The 19,345-nt window shown below is 40.1% G+C and overlaps 1 protein-coding gene across 3 annotated transcripts in view; it reads left to right on the top strand.

The window, feature by feature from the left end:
* LOC126214858 (aminopeptidase Ey-like) overlaps positions 1 to 19,345 on the top strand; it is a 282,069-nt gene that overhangs the window by 175,975 nt on the left and 86,749 nt on the right. For all 3 annotated transcript variants that reach the window (XM_049941494.1, XM_049941493.1, XM_049941495.1), the window contains exons 14-15: positions 11,663 to 11,891; positions 14,363 to 14,646. In XM_049941494.1, coding sequence (XP_049797451.1) covers positions 11,663 to 11,891; positions 14,363 to 14,646 — 513 coding nt within the window. The remainder of the gene's footprint in view (positions 1 to 11,662; positions 11,892 to 14,362; positions 14,647 to 19,345) is intronic.

The following is a 19,345-nucleotide window of genomic DNA, read 5'->3' as shown; positions in this document are numbered from 1 at the left end:
CATCCTGCTTTTGCCGATGTGGTTGAACACGACTCAGTTGAGCTTGAAGTTTCTTCAATGTCATCACATATGCATCGGAATTTATGGTGGTTCCACTGGGCATGATGTTCACAAGCAAGAGTCCTTCTGAATCGAAAAACACCGTAGTCATAACTTTTCCAGCAGAAGGTGTGGTTTTGAATTTTTTTTTTCTTGGGTGAATTTGTACAATGCCGCTCCATTGATTGGCTCTTCGTCTCTGGTGAAAAATGATAGAGCCATGTTTCATCACCTGTCACAATTCTTCCATGAAATTCATCTCCACCATTCTCGTACTGTTCCAACAGTTTGCTGCATACCATTTTTCTTGTTTCTTTGTGAGCCACTGTCAACATCCTGGGAACCCACCTGACACAAACCTTTAACACCAACATTTTAAGTATTCTGCAAACACTTCCTTCCCCTATCCCAACGTAGCATGACAATTCGTTCACTGTGATGCATCTATCAGCAGTCACCAATTTGTTAACTCTGCACATTGTCTGGAGTGTGTGCAGTACGAGGCCTGCCACTGCGAGGACAATCCTCAATATTGCCGTGCCCACTTTCATCACGTAACCTGCTTGCCCACTGACTAGCTGTACTACGATTGACAGCAGCATCTTCATACACCTTTTTCAACCTCTTGTGGATGTTTCCCACTGTCTCGTTTTCACAGCACAGGAATTCTATGACAGCACATTGCTTCTGACGAACGTCAAGTGTTGCAGCCATCTTGAAGACATGCTGTGACAGCGCCACTCACAGGAACAGGTTGAACTAAGAAACTTCCTGGCAGATTAAAACTGAGACTGAGACTCGAACTCGGGACCTTTGCCTTTCGTGGGCACATGCTCTACCAACTGAGCTACCCATGCACGACTCATGCCCCATCCTCACAGCTTTACTTCTGCCAGTACCTCGTCTCCTACCTTCCAAACTTTACAGAAACTCTCCTGCGAAACCTTGCAGAAGTAGCACTCCTGAAAGAAAGGATATTGTGGAGACATGGCTTAGTCACAGTCTGGGGGATGTTTCCAGAATGAGATTTTCACTCTGCAGCGGAGTGTGCACTGATATGAAACTTCCTGGCAGATTAAAATGGTGTGCCAGACCGAGACTCTAACTCCCGAGTTCGAGTCTCAGTCTGGCACACAGTTTTAATCTGCCAGGAAGTTTCATATCAGTGCACACTCTGCTGCAGAGTGAAAATCTCTTTCCAGGTTGAACTAAGTTTGAAAACGAGTGGGAAGGATGTATCTACACACTGTAAAACTTTCACACATGCAGAATGGAAACTGTATTTTTACAAAAATAATGTGCATTTCTTTTGGCGTGACCCTCATATCAACAGACATGTTTAAGGAGTTGTCTGAGAGGAGGAGATAAACATCTATGAGGATGGTTCATTGAGTTGAGAAGGACAATGTGGAGCAGAATTGGGAACAGTTGTGGAAGTTATGGAGGAAGGAACAAAGATTGACTGCCAACAGTCCAGATCACAAAAATGTCATCAATGAATCTGAACCAAACAAAGAGTTTTAGGTGTTGACTGGAGAGAAAGGGTTCCTTCAAATGGTCCACAAATAAGTTGGTATAAGAAGGTGCCATGCAGGTATCCATGGGAGTACCATGGTACTGATTGTAGATTTGATCTTCATAAGTGAAATAATTGTAAGTTAGCATGTGGTTGACTAGAAAGATTAGGAAAGAAATGGTGGGTTTTGCACCATCAGGATCTTGGGAAAGACAGTGCATGTCATATCCACAGTGACTGGTAAGGAGTGTGATGGTAATGGGACAGGAAATGTGGAAAGGCAGTGAAGGAAGTGAACAGTGTCTTGAATTTACAATGTGATGTTACAGACTGTGGCTGGAGTTTTGGTCAACAAAGGCAAAGGTTCATTCAGTGGGAGCGTTATACCGAGCCACTATTGGATGACCAGTGAGGAGGTGCGTGAGATTGGGTTTGTGGAGTAGGTGAAAGGTAGGAGGGTGGGGAGTTGCTGGTGTGAGGAGGGACATGGAATCAGGTGTTGGATTATGGGATGGGCCTAAGGCCTTGAGGAGCTGCTTGAGGTCATGTTGGACTTCTGGGATGGGATGACGGTTGTTAGGTTTGTGTGCAGTCACTATTATTAGTGAGTGACTAATATTTTGTAAATTTGGACCTGGAAATGTAGCACCTGCTTTTTTGGCAAAATTCACATCTACTTTTGGTGAAAATGTAACAATGTAAGATACAGGACAGAATAGCGAAAATATAATGAAAGGGATAGATTACTACTCACCATATAGAGGAGATGTCGTGATGCACATGGGCACGACAATAAGACTGCTATACATTGAAGCTTTCAGCCAAAAGGCCTTCTTCTAAAGTAGAAAACTTACACACATTCACTCAAGCACAACTCACACATGCGACTACTGTCTCTGGCCACTGAGCCCAGACTGCATGCAACTGTGCGTCCCGATCCAGTATTGTACGGCTACAGAGGTAGTTGGCATGGGAGGGGAAGGGATGGCAGGGTAGGGGCGGGGCAGGGTGTAGTGGTGCTTGTGGGAGCATGCAGGGATGTGATGGAGATGGGAAGGGCTGCTAGGAGCAGTCAGAAGACCTGAGTGGGAGGGGTGGTTGTAGGGGTAGGGGGGGGGGGGGTTTCTTGGTGCAGAATGGGTGGCAGCTATTGAAGTCGAGGTAATATTGCAGGTGATTACTAAGTTTGATATTGACAGTGGTACTGACCTAGTCATCTTAGAAGTGGAGGTTTACATTGAGGAAGGTGCTGAGGGGGACCAGGAGAAGTGAATGTGGGAGAAAGTATTGAAGTTCTGGAGGTGTCCTGATCCTTAGTCCAGATCATGAAGATGTCATCAGGGAATGTGGACCATGCGAGACTTTGGAATTCTAGGTAGTTACGATGGATTTCTCTAGATGGCCAATGAATAGGTTGATGTAGCACGGTGTCATACTTGGGTCAATTGCTGTACCGCACATTTGTTTGTAGGTGATGCCTTTAAGGGGGGGTAGGACGTCAAACGGGCCGTCTTGGAGCAGGAGAGGCACCACAGGACATTTCAATTTCCACTGTCTATACTTTTACAAATAAATACATAAAACTTTGTCAGCATGACCAGGAAGGACCCAGAATTCACACTCATAGCAGTGCAAGTCCGAAAACATAACGAAATAATTTTTTTTTTACATATGAAATTTCATAATTTTTTTCACTTACTATAGGCTGCATTTGTTGCTGTAGGTACACTTTTCTTCATAAGTAAGAGAGATACTTTGATGAATTTTACACAGCATACGAACCATACTTAAAGGTGTATGAAACTCTAGAATTTTCAAAATCTATTAAAAACTGTGGTAAAAATTGAGGTAATTAACTATAAGATTTGTGTTTTTTCTAAACATGAAGTTTAAAATATAACAGCTCATTCGTTTTTTCATAAATTAAATAAATTATAGAGTTTCATACACCTGTAACTGTGGTATGTATGCTGTGCAAAATTCATCGAAGAAGCTCTCTAGCTTATGAAGAAAAGTGTACCTATAGCAACAAATGCTGCCATTAGTAACTTCCACTGCAATGAGTGTGAATCCTGAATTCTTCCTGGTGATACTGACATAGTTTTATGAATTTATTTGTAAAAGTATAGACACTGGTTATTAAAATGTTCTGTGATGCCTCTCCTTCTCCAAGTCGGCCCGTTTGATGTCCTACCCCTTTTAAAGGTAAGAGCAGGGTGCTGGATTGTAAAGGAACAGGAACTGTGGAGAGTCAGTGAAGGAAATGGTTGGTGTCATTTACATAGGAGGGTTGGTTATGGGTAATAGGCTGAAGTTGTTGGTCGACAAGAGCGTAGATTCTCTCAGTGGGGCACAATAACAGGCCACAATGGGGTATCCTAGGTGGTTGGGACTATGGACTTAGGAATCATGTAGAAGGTAGGAGTATGAGAAGTGGTAGGGTTGGGTGGGGGTGGAGGGGGGGGGGAGGTAGGAATTGAGGAGAGACTGGAGATCCTGTGTGATTTCTGCGGTGGGTTCACTGTGGAAGTTGTTTTTTTCCCCAAAAGCTGCTGTCCATTCCATACCAAGAAGCCCCTTCCATACAGCCTAGCCACTCATGGCGACTGCATCTGATTGCATCTGTAGTGACTACCAGTCCCTCTCCAAAGATAAGAAGGGTCTCACTGGAACCTTCAGACACGTATATTACCTTCCTAACCTTGTACCAGGACAGATCTCCCATACCTTGTCTCTTCAGTCACCTACCACCTACCACATATCCAGCGTCCAGCCACAAAGTAGCACTCCCTCCTGTCTCTGTACCACCCAGAACTGGAGCAACTGTTTTATTCTCTGGCAGGGTTTTGACTAACTCTTGTTGTGTCCTGAAATGAGGAATATCCTTTCCATTATCCTTCCCATCCCTCCCATGTTAGTATTCGACAGCCTACCAAACATGCATGTTGTAAATTTTTAAGGCTAGGCAACAAATTTGTACTTACAAACGCCTTATTTTCTCAGCATACAGACAGCCACATGCAGTTTTACTCTGTAACTAAAAACGAACTTCAAAGATATTATATAAAAACAACAATATTTAAAAAAAATCAGCAAACAGTAGTTTGCAGTGAATGCAAAAACATTTTTGCTTTTATCACAACACTTCCTCCTAAAGGAAAAATAAAAAATCAGTCAAATAAAGAGTAACTGTTCGACTTCCTGCACACCAATCTATGCATGCAGCAAATTAAATCGAATTCTCACAAGTGGCTTTGTCAGAAGATCAGTGAACTGGATCTTTCCACACACGTGTTCCAACATAACTTCACCATTCAGATATCTTTAATGAACATAGAAGTTTTGGACCTCTGTATATTTTGATTGATGATGATAGTCTGTAGTTATTCATTTTTTTTACCAATTTTAATGCACTGCCATCATCAATATAAAGTGTTGGAGGTTGTCCCAGCAATTCAGCCAATTCACTTAATGTCTTAACCAAATTAATTCTTTGACCGTTTCACTTGCTGAAATAATTTCTAGAAGTAGATTTCAGCTACAGTTGTAAATGTAGCCATCACCTTCTTCAACTGACTCATCCGTGATATTGCCCAACCAGAGTACTTTTCCACAATACCTATTGTTGAATGACTTGTCCATTTGTCCCCAGTGAAATCAGCATCACTGTAAATTCACAAATTTTCTTCTGTATCATAAATACTGTAATACCATAATAACATGTACTTTTCAGATACTGGAATATGCGTTTCACTCGATTTCAGTCATCAGTAGTTAATTTTTCCATGGCTAAAGCAGCTTTATTCACTGCAAATGTTATGTATGGATGAGTTACTATTGAGAGATACCCAAGACATCAAATTCCCTCACTCAGGGGACAGAGGACAAAACTGCTTCATCTTGATGATTTTCTTCAAATCCAAATGGAGTTGAAATCATGTTGGATTCTGCCACTCGAAATCTTTCCAGTATTTGTTTCATGTGTTCTTGATGACTTATTTTAATTGCACCACCTTCATTTTGTTTTATTTTTATGCCAAGAAAATAGTCAAGGGTCCCCACTGTACCAAATACACATTGTATAATGTTCAGAAAAGCTGTAATTTCTTTTTTGTCATTGCCAACAATTAAACAAACATCAACATAAATTGTTACATGAAGTCTATTTTGTATTTACAATAAAACAAACAAGGATCTGCAGCACTGCTTTGAAAACCCACTTTATTCATGACTCACATAAAACGTTTGTTTCAGCAGTGTGGTGCTTGTCTGAGACACTAGAGACTCCATTTCAAGATCCATAGTAGATGTGTATTATCTCTGAAGCCTTCTGGTTGTTCCATATACTCTTCCTCTTGAAATATTTCACTCAAAAAGCCATCTTTGCATCAAACTGTTTCAGCACAATCTTCTCTGAAGCAGCTACTGTTAGCAAAACTCAAACAGTGTCATAACATGTAGCAGCTCTGTATGCAACTTCATAATCAATTTCTGCTTGTTGAATATACCCTTTAACAACTAACTGGGCTTTGATGTGAGTGCTTCCATCAGCTACAACTTTTTGACGTGGAACCTAGTGATTTTGCGGCATGTTGACATTCATGGGATGTTCAACTAACTCCCCCATATTGTTTTTCTTTAGTGCTTCTTTTTCCGTTTTTTCAGTTCCGGGGCAATAAGTGTATATGATGACAGAATGACTAAATGTTGCCTCTAACTGACAAACTAAACATCAGTGCCTTGTGCAGTAGAGCGAATGATAATCTCTGTAATGGTGTAGTTTGTGTCGAATCCCTGACTGGTGAAGACCATGATGTAATTCTGTCCAGAAAATAAAGATTAGTCTACCACACTCCATGTACTGTTTATTACATATGCAGTACCACTGGAACTGCATTTCCTATAGGAGCAAAGGAATCTCAGAAATGCATCTAGTTGCCAAATGAAATACACAATGATTTAGGTCGCATGAGTAACGTTTTTTCCAAAGCCTATCGCCTACTTTCCAGTATAAATGCTAGTTTTTTATTTCTTCTTGAGCCAAAATCGGTTTTTTGATTATCACCCAATCACCACAATGAGTATTAGTTTTTCACGTCCTCAATGAGGTTGAAGTGCACCATTCATGACCTAGGTGCTTTTGTGTCTGGATTGCATTGACAAATGTGTTTCATTACCAGCTGAGACATATTCTAGGACATTCTGGGGTTCCCTTCAGTCTGTCCAAAGACTGAGAAACACTTTTTTTCCTGTTGTCCTGTTCCTGGGAAGCGTGTATTGAAACAGCTTTTGCACAAACATTCCTAATGATCCTGTAGGGACTGAATACTGCATAAAATGCAAAAACACGAAACTACTTAATACACGCTATTTCATAGAGAATTGTATCCACATGAACTATTTTGGCAGAAATAGTTTGAAATAGCTTTATTTTCTGCATATAAATATCAAAATTGTAATCAGTTTTCAGTTTCTGGTATTGTACACTATCTGGTGAAGCCCAATTTGGATGAATAATGTGCATAAAAATCTGTTTGCAGAATAAAAAGTGTACAAACACAACAATGTATCAACGTGCTCAAAGATTGGGTTCCATGTCGATTGTGGATGGTTGAATGGTCTATTTATTTAAGATACACACCATCTAATGCAATGTAGTAATACTGAGCCATGGGACCTAGTATTTTATAACAAAGAAACACATACATTTGTTTATTAGCTAAAGCTCAAAAGATGGTATAATGCAGATGCTTTTGATGTGGCTAGTCAGGTGGTGGCTGTTTTGAACGGTGGTTGCATCGAATACAGCAAGAGGTCAGGTCTGATCTATGTTGTTAACAATACTCTGCTAACCTCAACAATCAATTGCATGGTAGGCACCCCTGAATGCGTTGCTCATTGTTTTCGTATATTGAAGTAAGTGAAGCGGATTTCGATTATCACCCGTATTACACCAGAAGAGATTGACGAGTTCTGTAACAGTGTGTCAGTTCTGCCATAGGTTGCTGCCGTGCTGAAGGCAGGCTCCTATCCCATCTAGCAGTCAAAATTCTAGTTTGTTTATGCTTGCAATCCTCCCCCACTATAGCCTATAGTACCCACACTCTGCGCTATAGCAACTGGCAAATGAAGTCTGTAACTTCCTTCGAATGCGCCGAAATCCTTCTCCTAAGGTAAAAATAGAGTTGCTGTATGTTCAATTCTACTTTCATGATAATTACGTTGTCAGTTCAATCTATAGCACTGTCAGGCATGGTTCGCACAGCTATGACTGCACTCGAAAGATCGAAATTAATAGTCTGCAGATATTGTAATCATCAAACTTGGTGGGAAAAGACAAATAACGTCTGGAAAAACCTTAATCTGGCTACACATTCAGTTCAATGGTGGGAAAATGCTGCCAAATGAAGAAAACGAAGACCATTTCAGAACAAAAAGCTGTTGAATTTTTTGCAAAAGCAAACAATCCAGTCAGAAAGCTCCCAATAAGCACTTTTTTTACTGGTTAATTTAACAGCTCAGTCTTTGTTAAAGTGGTCACATACTTTCTTCATTCAGGTCTTTGTTCACTATTAAACCAAGGACTACCTTCATTTCTTTTGGTGACACATATTTCCATGAGTGCCACAATGGATGTTTTATTACTAGAATCACCTCTGTTTATTCTGCTGCGCACACTTTTTGTGGTCAGAAATAGGTGAATAATGTGTATTTCGAAGAAAGCCGAACATATTTTTGAGTTCCAGTATTGGCTGAGTGCTTTGAGGGAACACAGATCTCTGTTTGTGAACACACTATGGAAACTTAAGACCACCCTAAATATCACAATCATCCTTTCAATCACTTGTGACATGCTGCTTATTACTATCACCTTTTTGTTTGCTTGTAACTTCACCTTCTTTGGGACTTCTATGGCTGCATAGAAGAGGATATTTGTCTTGCTTGTCTCATCAATAAACTTCCCTTCATGCCTAGTATCCTACAAAACTGCTTTGCATTATTGTCATCTATTTAATTGGACTGATAAAAAATCTACTCACCAAGTGGCGGCAGAACACACACACAAAAGACAGTTGCGATTGGCAAGCTTTCAGAGCCAGTGGATTGTTCTTCAGGCAGAAGGGTTGAAGGGAAGGAAGAAGGGTGAAGGAAAAGGACTGGAGAGGTCTAGGAGAAGGGATAGATTTTGGGAAAGTCACCCAGAACCACGGGTCAGGGGAGACTTACCATATGGGATGAGAAGGAAAGTCTTTTCTTCTCATCTCGTACGGTAAGTCACCCCTGACCCACAGTTCTGGAGGACTTTCCCAAAATCTACCCCTTCTCCTAGACCTCTCCAGTCCTTTTCCTTCACCCTTCTTCCTCCCCCTTCAACCCTTCTGCCTGAAGGAGGAGCCACTGGCTGCGAAAGCTTGCCAATCACAACAGTTTGTCATGTGTATGTCCTGCCACCGCTTAGTGTAGTGTTAAATAATTTTATCAATAATTGATTCTTTTCATTGTTATAAAAGCTCATTGTTAGTATTACATGGCAATGTCAGTCTTGACTTCAGGTTCATTATTATTTACTTCTCATTTTGTGGACTCTGTACATCATTTGATCCATGATTCCGAACAATACTACATACACTGTTTCTTTTCCTGTTCCTTGATTTGTGATGGAATTAGTTAAAGAGTGGAAATGGAAAACATTTTCTATATATCTTTCTTGCATTCACAACAGCAGATTTTCATGTGGTGGCCAAAACTGGAGCTAATTGTATTTCCAGTATAAATCAGTTCTGCACTAATGCATTAGCATATCTACCAATTTTGCTGCTGCACGATAATTACATCCCACTCTAGAACTTTGTGTGTAGCTGCCCTTCAATTTTAAGCACCTGGTATTTTGTTCACAGACACAGTCTCAAAATGTCAAAATTAACAAAGTAGCCAGGAAAAAAAATTTGTTCCAAATGCTATTAATACTGAGGCACTACATTTTTTGGTTATAATGAAAGTACAGAAATACAGAATTAGGTTTTTTACTAGTGGAACTGTAGTCAACAAAAACTACTTCTTGTATCTTTTAAACTTCAGAACTCCACAAGTTGGTACGAAGACTATGTGCCATCTACTAACACTCCGTGGCTTGCCACCTGGATAAAGTCTGGGGACATGCATTGAAGTGCTAAGAATACAATAGCACTGAATATGCATTTTGTGATAAAACACCACTTAGAACATTTTTCCATTTCCACTCTTCAAATTGAAAGTATAAAAATCTTGATATTGCATTTTGTTGTAAAATTTGTTTGCTAGCTGTATGTTATTTTTTATGCTTTATTGGGTAGTATGTGAATGCTCCTCTTCTTCCTAAAATTTCATCAGTAAACAGATATTATGTCAATCCCATATTTTTTGACAGGCCTGGTTCACTATAGGTGTTGTTGTTGTTGTGGTCTTCAGTCCAGAGAATGGTTTGATGCAGCTCTCCATGCTACTTTTTCCTGTGCAAGCTTCTTCATCTCCTAGTACCTACTGCAAGCTACATCCTTCTTAATATGCTCAGTGTATTCATCTCTTGGTCTCCCTCTATGATTTTTACCGTCCACACTGCCCTCCAGTACTAAATTGATGATACCTTGATTCCTTAGAACATTTCCTACCAACCAATTCCTTTCTCTAGTCAAGTTGTGCCACAAATTTCTCTTCTCCCCAGTTCTCTTCAATACCTCCTCATTAGTTATGTGATCTACCCATCTAATCTTCAGCATTCTTCTGTTGTGCCACATTTTGAAAGCTTCTATTCTCTTCTTGTCCAAACTATTTATCATCCATGTTTCACTTCCATACATGACTATGCCCCATACAAATGCTTTCAGAAACTACTTCCTGGTACTTAAATCTATACTCAATGTTAGCAAATTTCTCTTCTTCAGAAATGCTTTCCTTGCCATTGCCAGTCTACATTTTATATCCTCTCTACTTCGACCATCATCAGTAATTTTGTTCCCCAAATAGCAAAACTCCTTTACTACTTTAAGTGTCTCATTTCCTAATCTAATTCCCTCAGCATCACCCGACTTAATCTGACTACATTCCGTTGTCCTCGTTTTGCTTTTGTTGATGTTCATCTTATATTCTCCTTTCAAGACACTGTCCATTCTGTTCAGCTGCTCTTCCAGGTCCTTTGCTGTCTCTGACAGAATTACAATGTCATCGGCGAACCTCAAAGTTTTTATTTCTTCTCCATGGATTTTAATACCTACTCCGAATTTTTCTTTTGTTTCCTTCACTGTCTGCTCAATACACAACTTGAATAACATCAGGGAGAGGCTACAACCCTGTCTCACTCCCTTCCCAAACACTGTTTCCCTTTCATGCCCCTCGACTCTTTTAACTGCCATCTGGTTTCTGTACAAATTGTAAATAGCCTTCTGTACCCTGTATTTTACCCATGCCACCTTCAGAATCTGAAAGAGAGTATTCCAATCAACATTGTCAAAAGCTTTCTCTAAGTCCACAAATGCTAGAAACGTAGGTTTGCCTTTCCTTAATCTTTCTTCTAAGATAAGTCGTAGGGTCAGTATTGCCTCATGTGTTCCAACATTTCTACGGAATCCAAAATGATCTTCGCCGAGGTCGGCTTCTATCAGTTTTTCCATTCATCTTTAAAGAATTAGCGTTAGTATTTTGCAGCTGCGACTTATTAAACTGGTAGTTTGGTAATTTTCACACCTATCAACATCTACTTTCTTTGGGATTGAAATTATTATATTCTTCTTGAAGCCTGAGGGTATTTCGCCTGTCTCATACATCTTGCTCACCAGATAGTAGAGTTTTATCAGGGCCAGCTCTCCCAAGGCTGTCAGCAGTTCTAATGGAATGTTGTCTACTCCCGGGGCCTTATTTTGACTTAGGTCTTTCAGTGCTCTGTAAAACTCTTCATGCAGTATCATATCTCCATTTCATCTTCATCTACATCCTCTTCCATTTCCGTAATATTGTCCTCAAGTATATTGCCCTTGTATAGACCCTCTGTATACTCCTCCCACCTTTCTGCTTTCCCTTCTTTGCTATAGGTGTATTGAACAAATATTATGTCAATCCAATATCCTTTGACAGGCACGGTTCACTATAGACGGACGTCCATTGGCAAACAGCTCATCACAGGCATGGTTTGTACCTGTGAGCTACGTGACGCAGGAGGAGGCAAATGCAGGTGCTGCATCAACTCTCCCTCGTGTGTGGCTCATCACAAGTGAGGGTCAGCGTTCCGTCACTGTTGAGAGGATCCTCCCTTCCGGGAGTGTGGGAGCTTCTCAGTGGCTACTGGCCAACTTCCAGCAAGCAGGTGTGTACAGCCATTCAGTCATTCACAGGAGGACCCTCCATTGTGGATGAGAATAAATCAACTAGAAATATTGACCCGTGTTGCCTCTACAGTTGAGCCATGCTACCTGTATAGCTATCCATAATTGAGAAAGTGTTGCTGGTGCAGCACTTTGTACACAAACTGACCTCTCAGTCATGCCCCATATATGTTCAATGGTGTTAATGTCAGGCAACCAGGGTGGCCAGATCATTCGCTCAGGTTATTCAGAATTTTCTTCAAACCAATCACGAATAGCTGTGTTCCAGTGACATGACACATTGTCATTCATAAAAGTTCCACAGCTGTTCACGATTAGTTTGAAGAACATTCTGGACAGTTTGAGCAAATGATTTGGCCATCCAAATCGTCCCATCGAACATTTGTAGGATGTAATTGAGAGATCAGTTCCTCACAAAATCCTGGACTGGCTACACTTCTGCAATTATGCCTACAGAGGCAGCATGGCTTATTATTTCTGCATTGGGATCTAATGACTTGCTGAGGCCATGTCATGTTACGTCACATCAAGTTGCTCCACAACGCTGGACAAAAAGAGGTCGGACGCGATAATTGGAGGCATCCCATGAGTTTTGTCACCTTGGTGCATACCAGCACAAGCCATTCACTTTCCTGCTGCGCCCACAAATAGAGCAAGGGAAGAATGATTTGTTGTATGCCTCTATACAAGTCCTTATCTCCATTTTTCCTTACAGTCAGTATGAAAGAGGAACGACGGAGGCAGAACTGATCTATAGTCTGTTGCACAGTATGGTTGCTTAAACTTTCTTAGTAGCATTTCACAAGAAGATTGTCTTCTTCCTTCCATGGATACCCATCTAATCTTAAGGAACATTTCCATGAGACACTCGTACTGTCTGGTACTGATTGTACCATAATACTGCTCAGTTGTTTCAGTATTGTCCTTTAATTTCATCTGAGGTGATCCCAAGCACTCAAACAGTATTCAAGAATAAAGCACACAACAGATTTGTTGCTGCCTTCTCTTTCAGTTAAAATAGTACTAATACCAGTTCGTACTTCCATTTTTTGAATCAAAAAAGAATGTGTGTATGACTTGGCATTGCTCTTGCCAGTGGTCACTGTATACTTTACTTTGGCAGAAGCATGTACAATATTAAGACAGTTTGCATGCTATCATGGAATACACGATTTCTTTCTGTTTGGGTGATTTGAGAATGGGTCTGATATCGGTAACCAGTCATCAATTAAATAAAAAAAAGCTGAATTTTGCAGCTGCAGCCGATTTATACATAAAAAAGAAATGTGTAATAGAAGCAGAAATCCTCTGCATCTCCGCTTTTGAAAGAAATGTTGTGGTGTTCAGTCCAAAGACTGATTTGCTGCAGCTCCACGTGCTACTTTATCCTGTGCAAGCTTCTTCATTTCTGATTAGCTACACCTACATCCTTCTGAATTGGCAATCCCTTGGCATCTCAGAATGTGTCCTATCAACTGAATCTTCTTTTAGCCAAGTTGTGACACAAGTTTCTTGTCACCCAGTTCTATTCAGTACTTCCTCATTAGTTATGCAATCCACTTATCGAATCTTCAGTATCCTTCTGTAGCACCACACTTCAAAAGCTTGTATTCTCTTCTTGTCTAAACTGCTTATGTCCATGTTTCACTTCCATACATGGCTACACCCCATACAGATACCTTCAGAAAATGCTATTCTATATTTTAAAAAATAAATAAGTAAATAAAAATAAAAAAATAAAAAAGCATGAATTGTATAGGAAATGTTACAAATTCTTTTCTAAGGAAGTGCAAAATGTACATGAATACTTACAGGATTAAAACAGTTTAAGCCAGATCACATCTGTTATTACTTAAATAACGGTCACACCTCATGTGTAGAGCATGTCATGGAGTCCAGTATACAGCAAGACAAGTTTCTCACGAAATGCAGAGAACTGTACTATCTTTTGTGGACATCTTTGGTATAGTTTCATTTATTCATCATATATCCTCCTTTGAAGACATTTTCCATTTCATTCCTATGTTCTTCCTATTATTTTGCTGTATCTAACAGAATTACAGTGTCATTGGCAAACCTCAAAGTTTTATTTCTTCTTGCTGAACTTCAATTCCTATTCCAAATTTTTCTTTGGTTTCCTTTATTGCGTTTTCTGTGAACAGATTAAAGAACATCAGGGATAAGCTATAACCCTGTCTTGCTCCCTTCTCAAACACTGCTTCCCTTTCATACCCCTCGACCCTTGTAATTGCTTTCTGGTTTCTGTACAAATTGTAAGTAGCCTTTCACTCGCTGTATTTTACCTGTGCCACTTTCAGAATTTTAAAGAGAGTATTCTAGTCAGCGTTGTCAAAAGTTTTGTATAAGTTATCAAATGCCATAAATGTAAGTTTTCATTTCCTTTCCTTGAAAGAAATATGTTGAGTTACTATTAAGAAACAATTGCTTGCAGGGTACTACAAGGTGAACTATGATGTGGACAACTGGAAGCTGCTGGTGCAGCAGCTGGCAACAAAGCCCCTGATGCTACCAGCCGCGACACGTGCACAGCTCATCTCTGACGCTTTTTCACTTGCCAGAGCCGGCGCCTTACCCTACGGCATCACACTCAACCTGACACGATACCTGCGCGACAGTCGTGTCGAGCTCAATCCTGTTCCTTGGCAGGCTTTTCTGGAAGGCACTCAGTTTCTTGAGGATGGGCTCTATGTTACAAGAACCTATTCATCCTTAAAGGTCAGTCGCCTGGACTAAAATAATACAGTTGTGTTCTGTTTATGTGACGGTGAAATGGTTGACACAATGTCCCAAACTAGGCACTAGAGGCTGAAGATTACCTAGTATGGCACCATGTGTATGAGTGTATGAGAACCCTCTGTTGTCTTTTTATGAGACATAGTCCTAAACTAAAGTATGGTGACTAGTATTTAACTGATGGGAAGCCTAAATGAAGTGCCATACATGCAATACTGTTTACCGACACTTTAGGAAACTTCTGCAGTGTTGTCTTGATTCAGCAGTAATTTGCCAGTCGGTGATAACAGATGGCAATGACTGGGACAATTGTGCATCCCACCAGAGTTGTGATGTGCCTGATGTGATTAGATTTTTGCTTGCAAAAGGATCTTCAGCTGATGAAATATCGTGAATTATGCCTAGTATATGGACCTGAAATAATGATTGACAAACAAGTTAGAAAATGGTGATGAGAATTCCAAAATGGCTGCACAGGTGTTCATGATGAACAGCAGAGTGGCAGATCCAGTATTGTGACCAACAACATCATTGAACAAGTGAATCAAAAACTTCACAGTGGTTGGTGATTAGTGATCTGGTTAATGAATTCCAAACTGTTGCTTGAACCTCAATTTACAGGACTGTCACCAAACAGCTTGGATATCACAATCTGTGTGTGAGGTGGGTTCCAAACATTTTCACTGATCAGCAAAACAAGCAAAGATGTGTAGGGCACAACAATTTTTGGAGTGCTATATACAAGATAGTGATGATGTGTTTTGCCACATTGTTATGGGTGAAAAGACGTGCATATTGCATACCAAGGCAGAATCATAACAACAGTCAATGCAGTGATGTCATTCAGGTCCACCCAAACCAAAAAAGTTTAAGCAATCTCTGTTCTTGAATTGAAGAAAGATGGCTACCATTTTTTGGAATGAAAAGGGAATCCTTTTGATTGACTTCATGGACCATGGGTCAACAGTTACTGCTGACCTATTCTGTGAAACTCTTAGCACACTGAGACATACGATTCAAAATCAACATTGCGGGAAACTTTCATCTTGCATAATTCTCCTCCACTACAGTGCAACACTCACACCACTGCCAAAACCAAGGAGAAGATTTGAGTTTTTTGTTGGGAACTTTTGGATCACCCATCATACACTCCCAACATTGTACCAAGTGACTATTTCCTCTTACTGCATTTGAAAAATAGGCAGGGTGGGTGATGATTTCAAAATGATGATGAATTCAAGACTGGCATTATTAACTGGTTCAATTCCCAGATGGCAGACTTCTATGCAGAGGGGTTAAATAAGCTGGTGCAGCATTACAGAAGGTGTATAGATGTGACGGTGATTATGCGGGAAAGTAACGTAGATATGTAGTAAAATATTGCTGTTAATAAAAACCTTTTTTCATAAACTTATTTTTTATGATCAAAAGGACCTTAGTTTTGGAATATGCCTCATAATTTTATTTATTATTGAGTTTCTTACTACACAACCAACCCAATGCTTTTGATGTCAGACTCGTGGCTAAGTGAGTAATATGACAAAACTTCCTGTTGGTATTGTACCACTGCAAATTTGGAATCAACGGTTTTAAAGGTACAAACAACTTTCAGAATTACTTACTTAGGTCTTTTGTACATGTTCTTGTTGCCACGCTCAATAAACCATAGTACACAAAATACAGTTTCATGCAAATATACATCAGTCCTTGATAATTGGTTACAATTTTGTCAGTAGCTTACTTGTTGCATAGTTTAATATTCTTTTTTAATGTAGTCCATGTTATAGATCCACAAGAAAATTCAAGATTTTTACACACTCACTTAAAATATCCAGAAAACTCAACTCAAAACATCACTTAAATTCAAGTTTTTCAACAACTGCTAAGAATGTTAGTCAATTTTTGTTGCATGGAAATTCTACTACAGCAGCACACACAGTTCTCTCTAATTTCCTTGTAGGAATTCGTATTACAGTGCTCTCAGAAAATTATGGCTTTTGTGATAACTTTACTTATGTTGCAAGGGAGATATTGATTATATGCTTTAGCTACAATGATTTGTTCATCCAATGGAACTATACAGCCACTGCTGTTGTTGCTGATTATTATTTAATGTCATCAGTCCCTGCTCCGTCACTGTGCTCCATCTGTCTGTATCTAGAGTAAATTCTGTGTGCAAGTTCAATAATTTTTTTCTTTTTACTGGATGTTTGCATAATGTATACATGTGGTTGGACCTGGGTAACAGCCCAATATTCAGCTTTGGGAAATCACCCAGAACACGCATGCAGGCTGGTCAGCACACTGATCCTTCATTTTTAATCCACCAGGCAGATTCGAACTGGGGCTGGTGCACAGAAGCAGTTTCTCTAATGTGGATGGCTGTCTGGACAGGTGAATGATACTGTACTTTGGCTTCCAGACAGTAGTTCTTTGGGGGGGGATGTAATATAACTGCCCTATAGATCTGACAAGCAATCACACAGTAAAAATGCATTAAAAATTAGATTTCTTGTTGTGGGCTGAGTGATGCATCAACAGTAAGTTTATAATCATTTTTATGGTAAAGTGCTTCAGTGAGATAGGAAGACCTTGTTCAACTTGATGGTACCCTTCTCAGAAACTGAATGAAATTGTTGCGAGATGTGCCAAAGCTTTTTTGCAGTAGGTATTTTCTAAAAAATTCATATCTGTATCTGATGAGAGCTATCATACAGATTAATTGAATGAACCCACTGGTAAGAAACTTTACTTGCATTTGGAGTACGGTAGTTCGAACCCCTGCCCAAATATCCAGATTGAAGAATTGCTTAAGGCAAATATTGGGATGGCACTTTCAAAAAGAACATGGTTGATTGCCTTTCCCATCCTTTAGCAATCTGAGCTCATGTTCCACCAGCAACGACCTCATCAACAGAACATGGAACTCTGATCTTCTTTCCCTAAAATTTTCACAGAATAAATCATTGTACTTTATGAAGCCTGTCAACAGTACTAATAAACATAGGATGGTGTGGACAGTTTCTTCAAAAATTACGCTTTCACCTTTACAGCTCTTAAGTTCAGTTTGCCGACATTTTTATGAGCTTGTGTTGTCACTGAATTGTTGATCTAAAACAGTTAATGAATTAGTAACAGTTTGGCAATGGGACTGTTCTATGAACAACATACTATAAATGAACTTATAATATTTATAAACAGTAGAAGGAATACTGGTTACAACTCACAATGTAATTCAGGCGTTCAGCAGTTGATAGACACATAAACGAGACTGAAATCTTTGCTCAGATTTCAGACATATTTTGCATGTGTGCACGCGTGCTGCGTGCGTGCGTGCGTGCGTGCGTGCGTGCGTGCGTGCGTGTGTGTGTGTGTGTGTGTGTGTGTGTGTGTGTGCGCGCGCGCAGAATTAGTTCCTTGTGCAGATGACCCAAATATTGTCATCAGTCCAAATGTGGATAAAGCAACAGCAAAAATGATGATAATGTTCTTAACCTATAGTTCTCAGCAAAAATAATCAGTTTTTGAAAACATAATGTAACTGGATAGATAAAAAATCTACTCACTGAGTGGTGGCAGGAGAACACACTTGTGAAAGGTATTACAGTTTTCAAGCTCTTGGAGTCAGTGACTCCTTCTGGCAGAAGGGGTGAAGGGGAAGGAAGAGGGGTAAAGGAAAAGGACTGGTTAAGTTTTTGAATAGGGATAGAGTACGGAAAAGTCACCCATAACTCTGGTTCCGGGGGAGACTTACTAAATGGGATAAAAAGGAAACACTGATTGTTGGGGACTGCACTGAGTGGCATTTGAAAACCTGAGAGCTTTAATTTGGAAGATGTGGTAATATATGCAAGACATAGATTACTGCTAAAACATCGTTTATGAGTTGTTAAGAGTGAGAAGCTAAGTGCATCATATGTAACAGACATAGGGGTGGGGGTGGGGGTGGGAGGGGGACGAAAAATAGACAGGTCAGAAAATGAAAGATGTAAGAAAAGTAAAATGGAAGGAAGGAAGGAAGGAAGGAAGGAAGGAAGGAGTAGTTACCATGAAGAAACGCTGAGACAGAAGGAATTAACGTAAATTAAGGCCGAGTGGGTGGCAGGGACCAAAGATGTGTTGTGGTACTAGTTCCCACCTGCAGAGTTCTCAGAACCTGGTGTCTGGGGGAAGGATCCAGTTGAGAAATGTGGTGAAATGGCAGTCATGTTGTAGAGCATGCTCTGCAACAGTATATTGTGTGTTGCTGGTATACACCCTCCACCAATGACCCATTCATCCTGACTGACGACTGGGAGGTAGTCATGCCGATGTAAAAGGCCAGACAGTATTTACATAACAGCTGGTATATGACATGTCATTTAACATGTGGCTCTCCCTTTGATAGCATATATTTTGCCAGTTACAGGGCTGTTACAGGTGGTGGTAGGAGGGTGCAGAGGGCAAATCACAGGGTTGGTTACAGGGGTAGTAGCCATGGGTGTAGGCAGATGGCTGCACGAGGAGGATAGGAGATAACAAAGATATTGTGGAGATTGGGAGGGCAATGGAAAGTTATTCTAGGTGTTATTGGCAAGATTTCAGACAGAATGGATCTCATTTCAGGGCACAATTTTAGGGATTTAAGGAAGTTACGGCCTTGTCGAAGTAGCTAATTAATACATCCAAGATGAGGATAATA

This window comes from Schistocerca nitens, chromosome 12 (assembly GCF_023898315.1).
Source record: "Schistocerca nitens isolate TAMUIC-IGC-003100 chromosome 12, iqSchNite1.1, whole genome shotgun sequence".
NCBI classification, from domain to species: Eukaryota; Metazoa; Arthropoda; class Insecta; order Orthoptera; family Acrididae; genus Schistocerca; species Schistocerca nitens.
The sequence above is the reverse complement of the archived record's forward strand: the minus strand, read 5'-3'. Positions and strand labels throughout refer to the sequence as shown.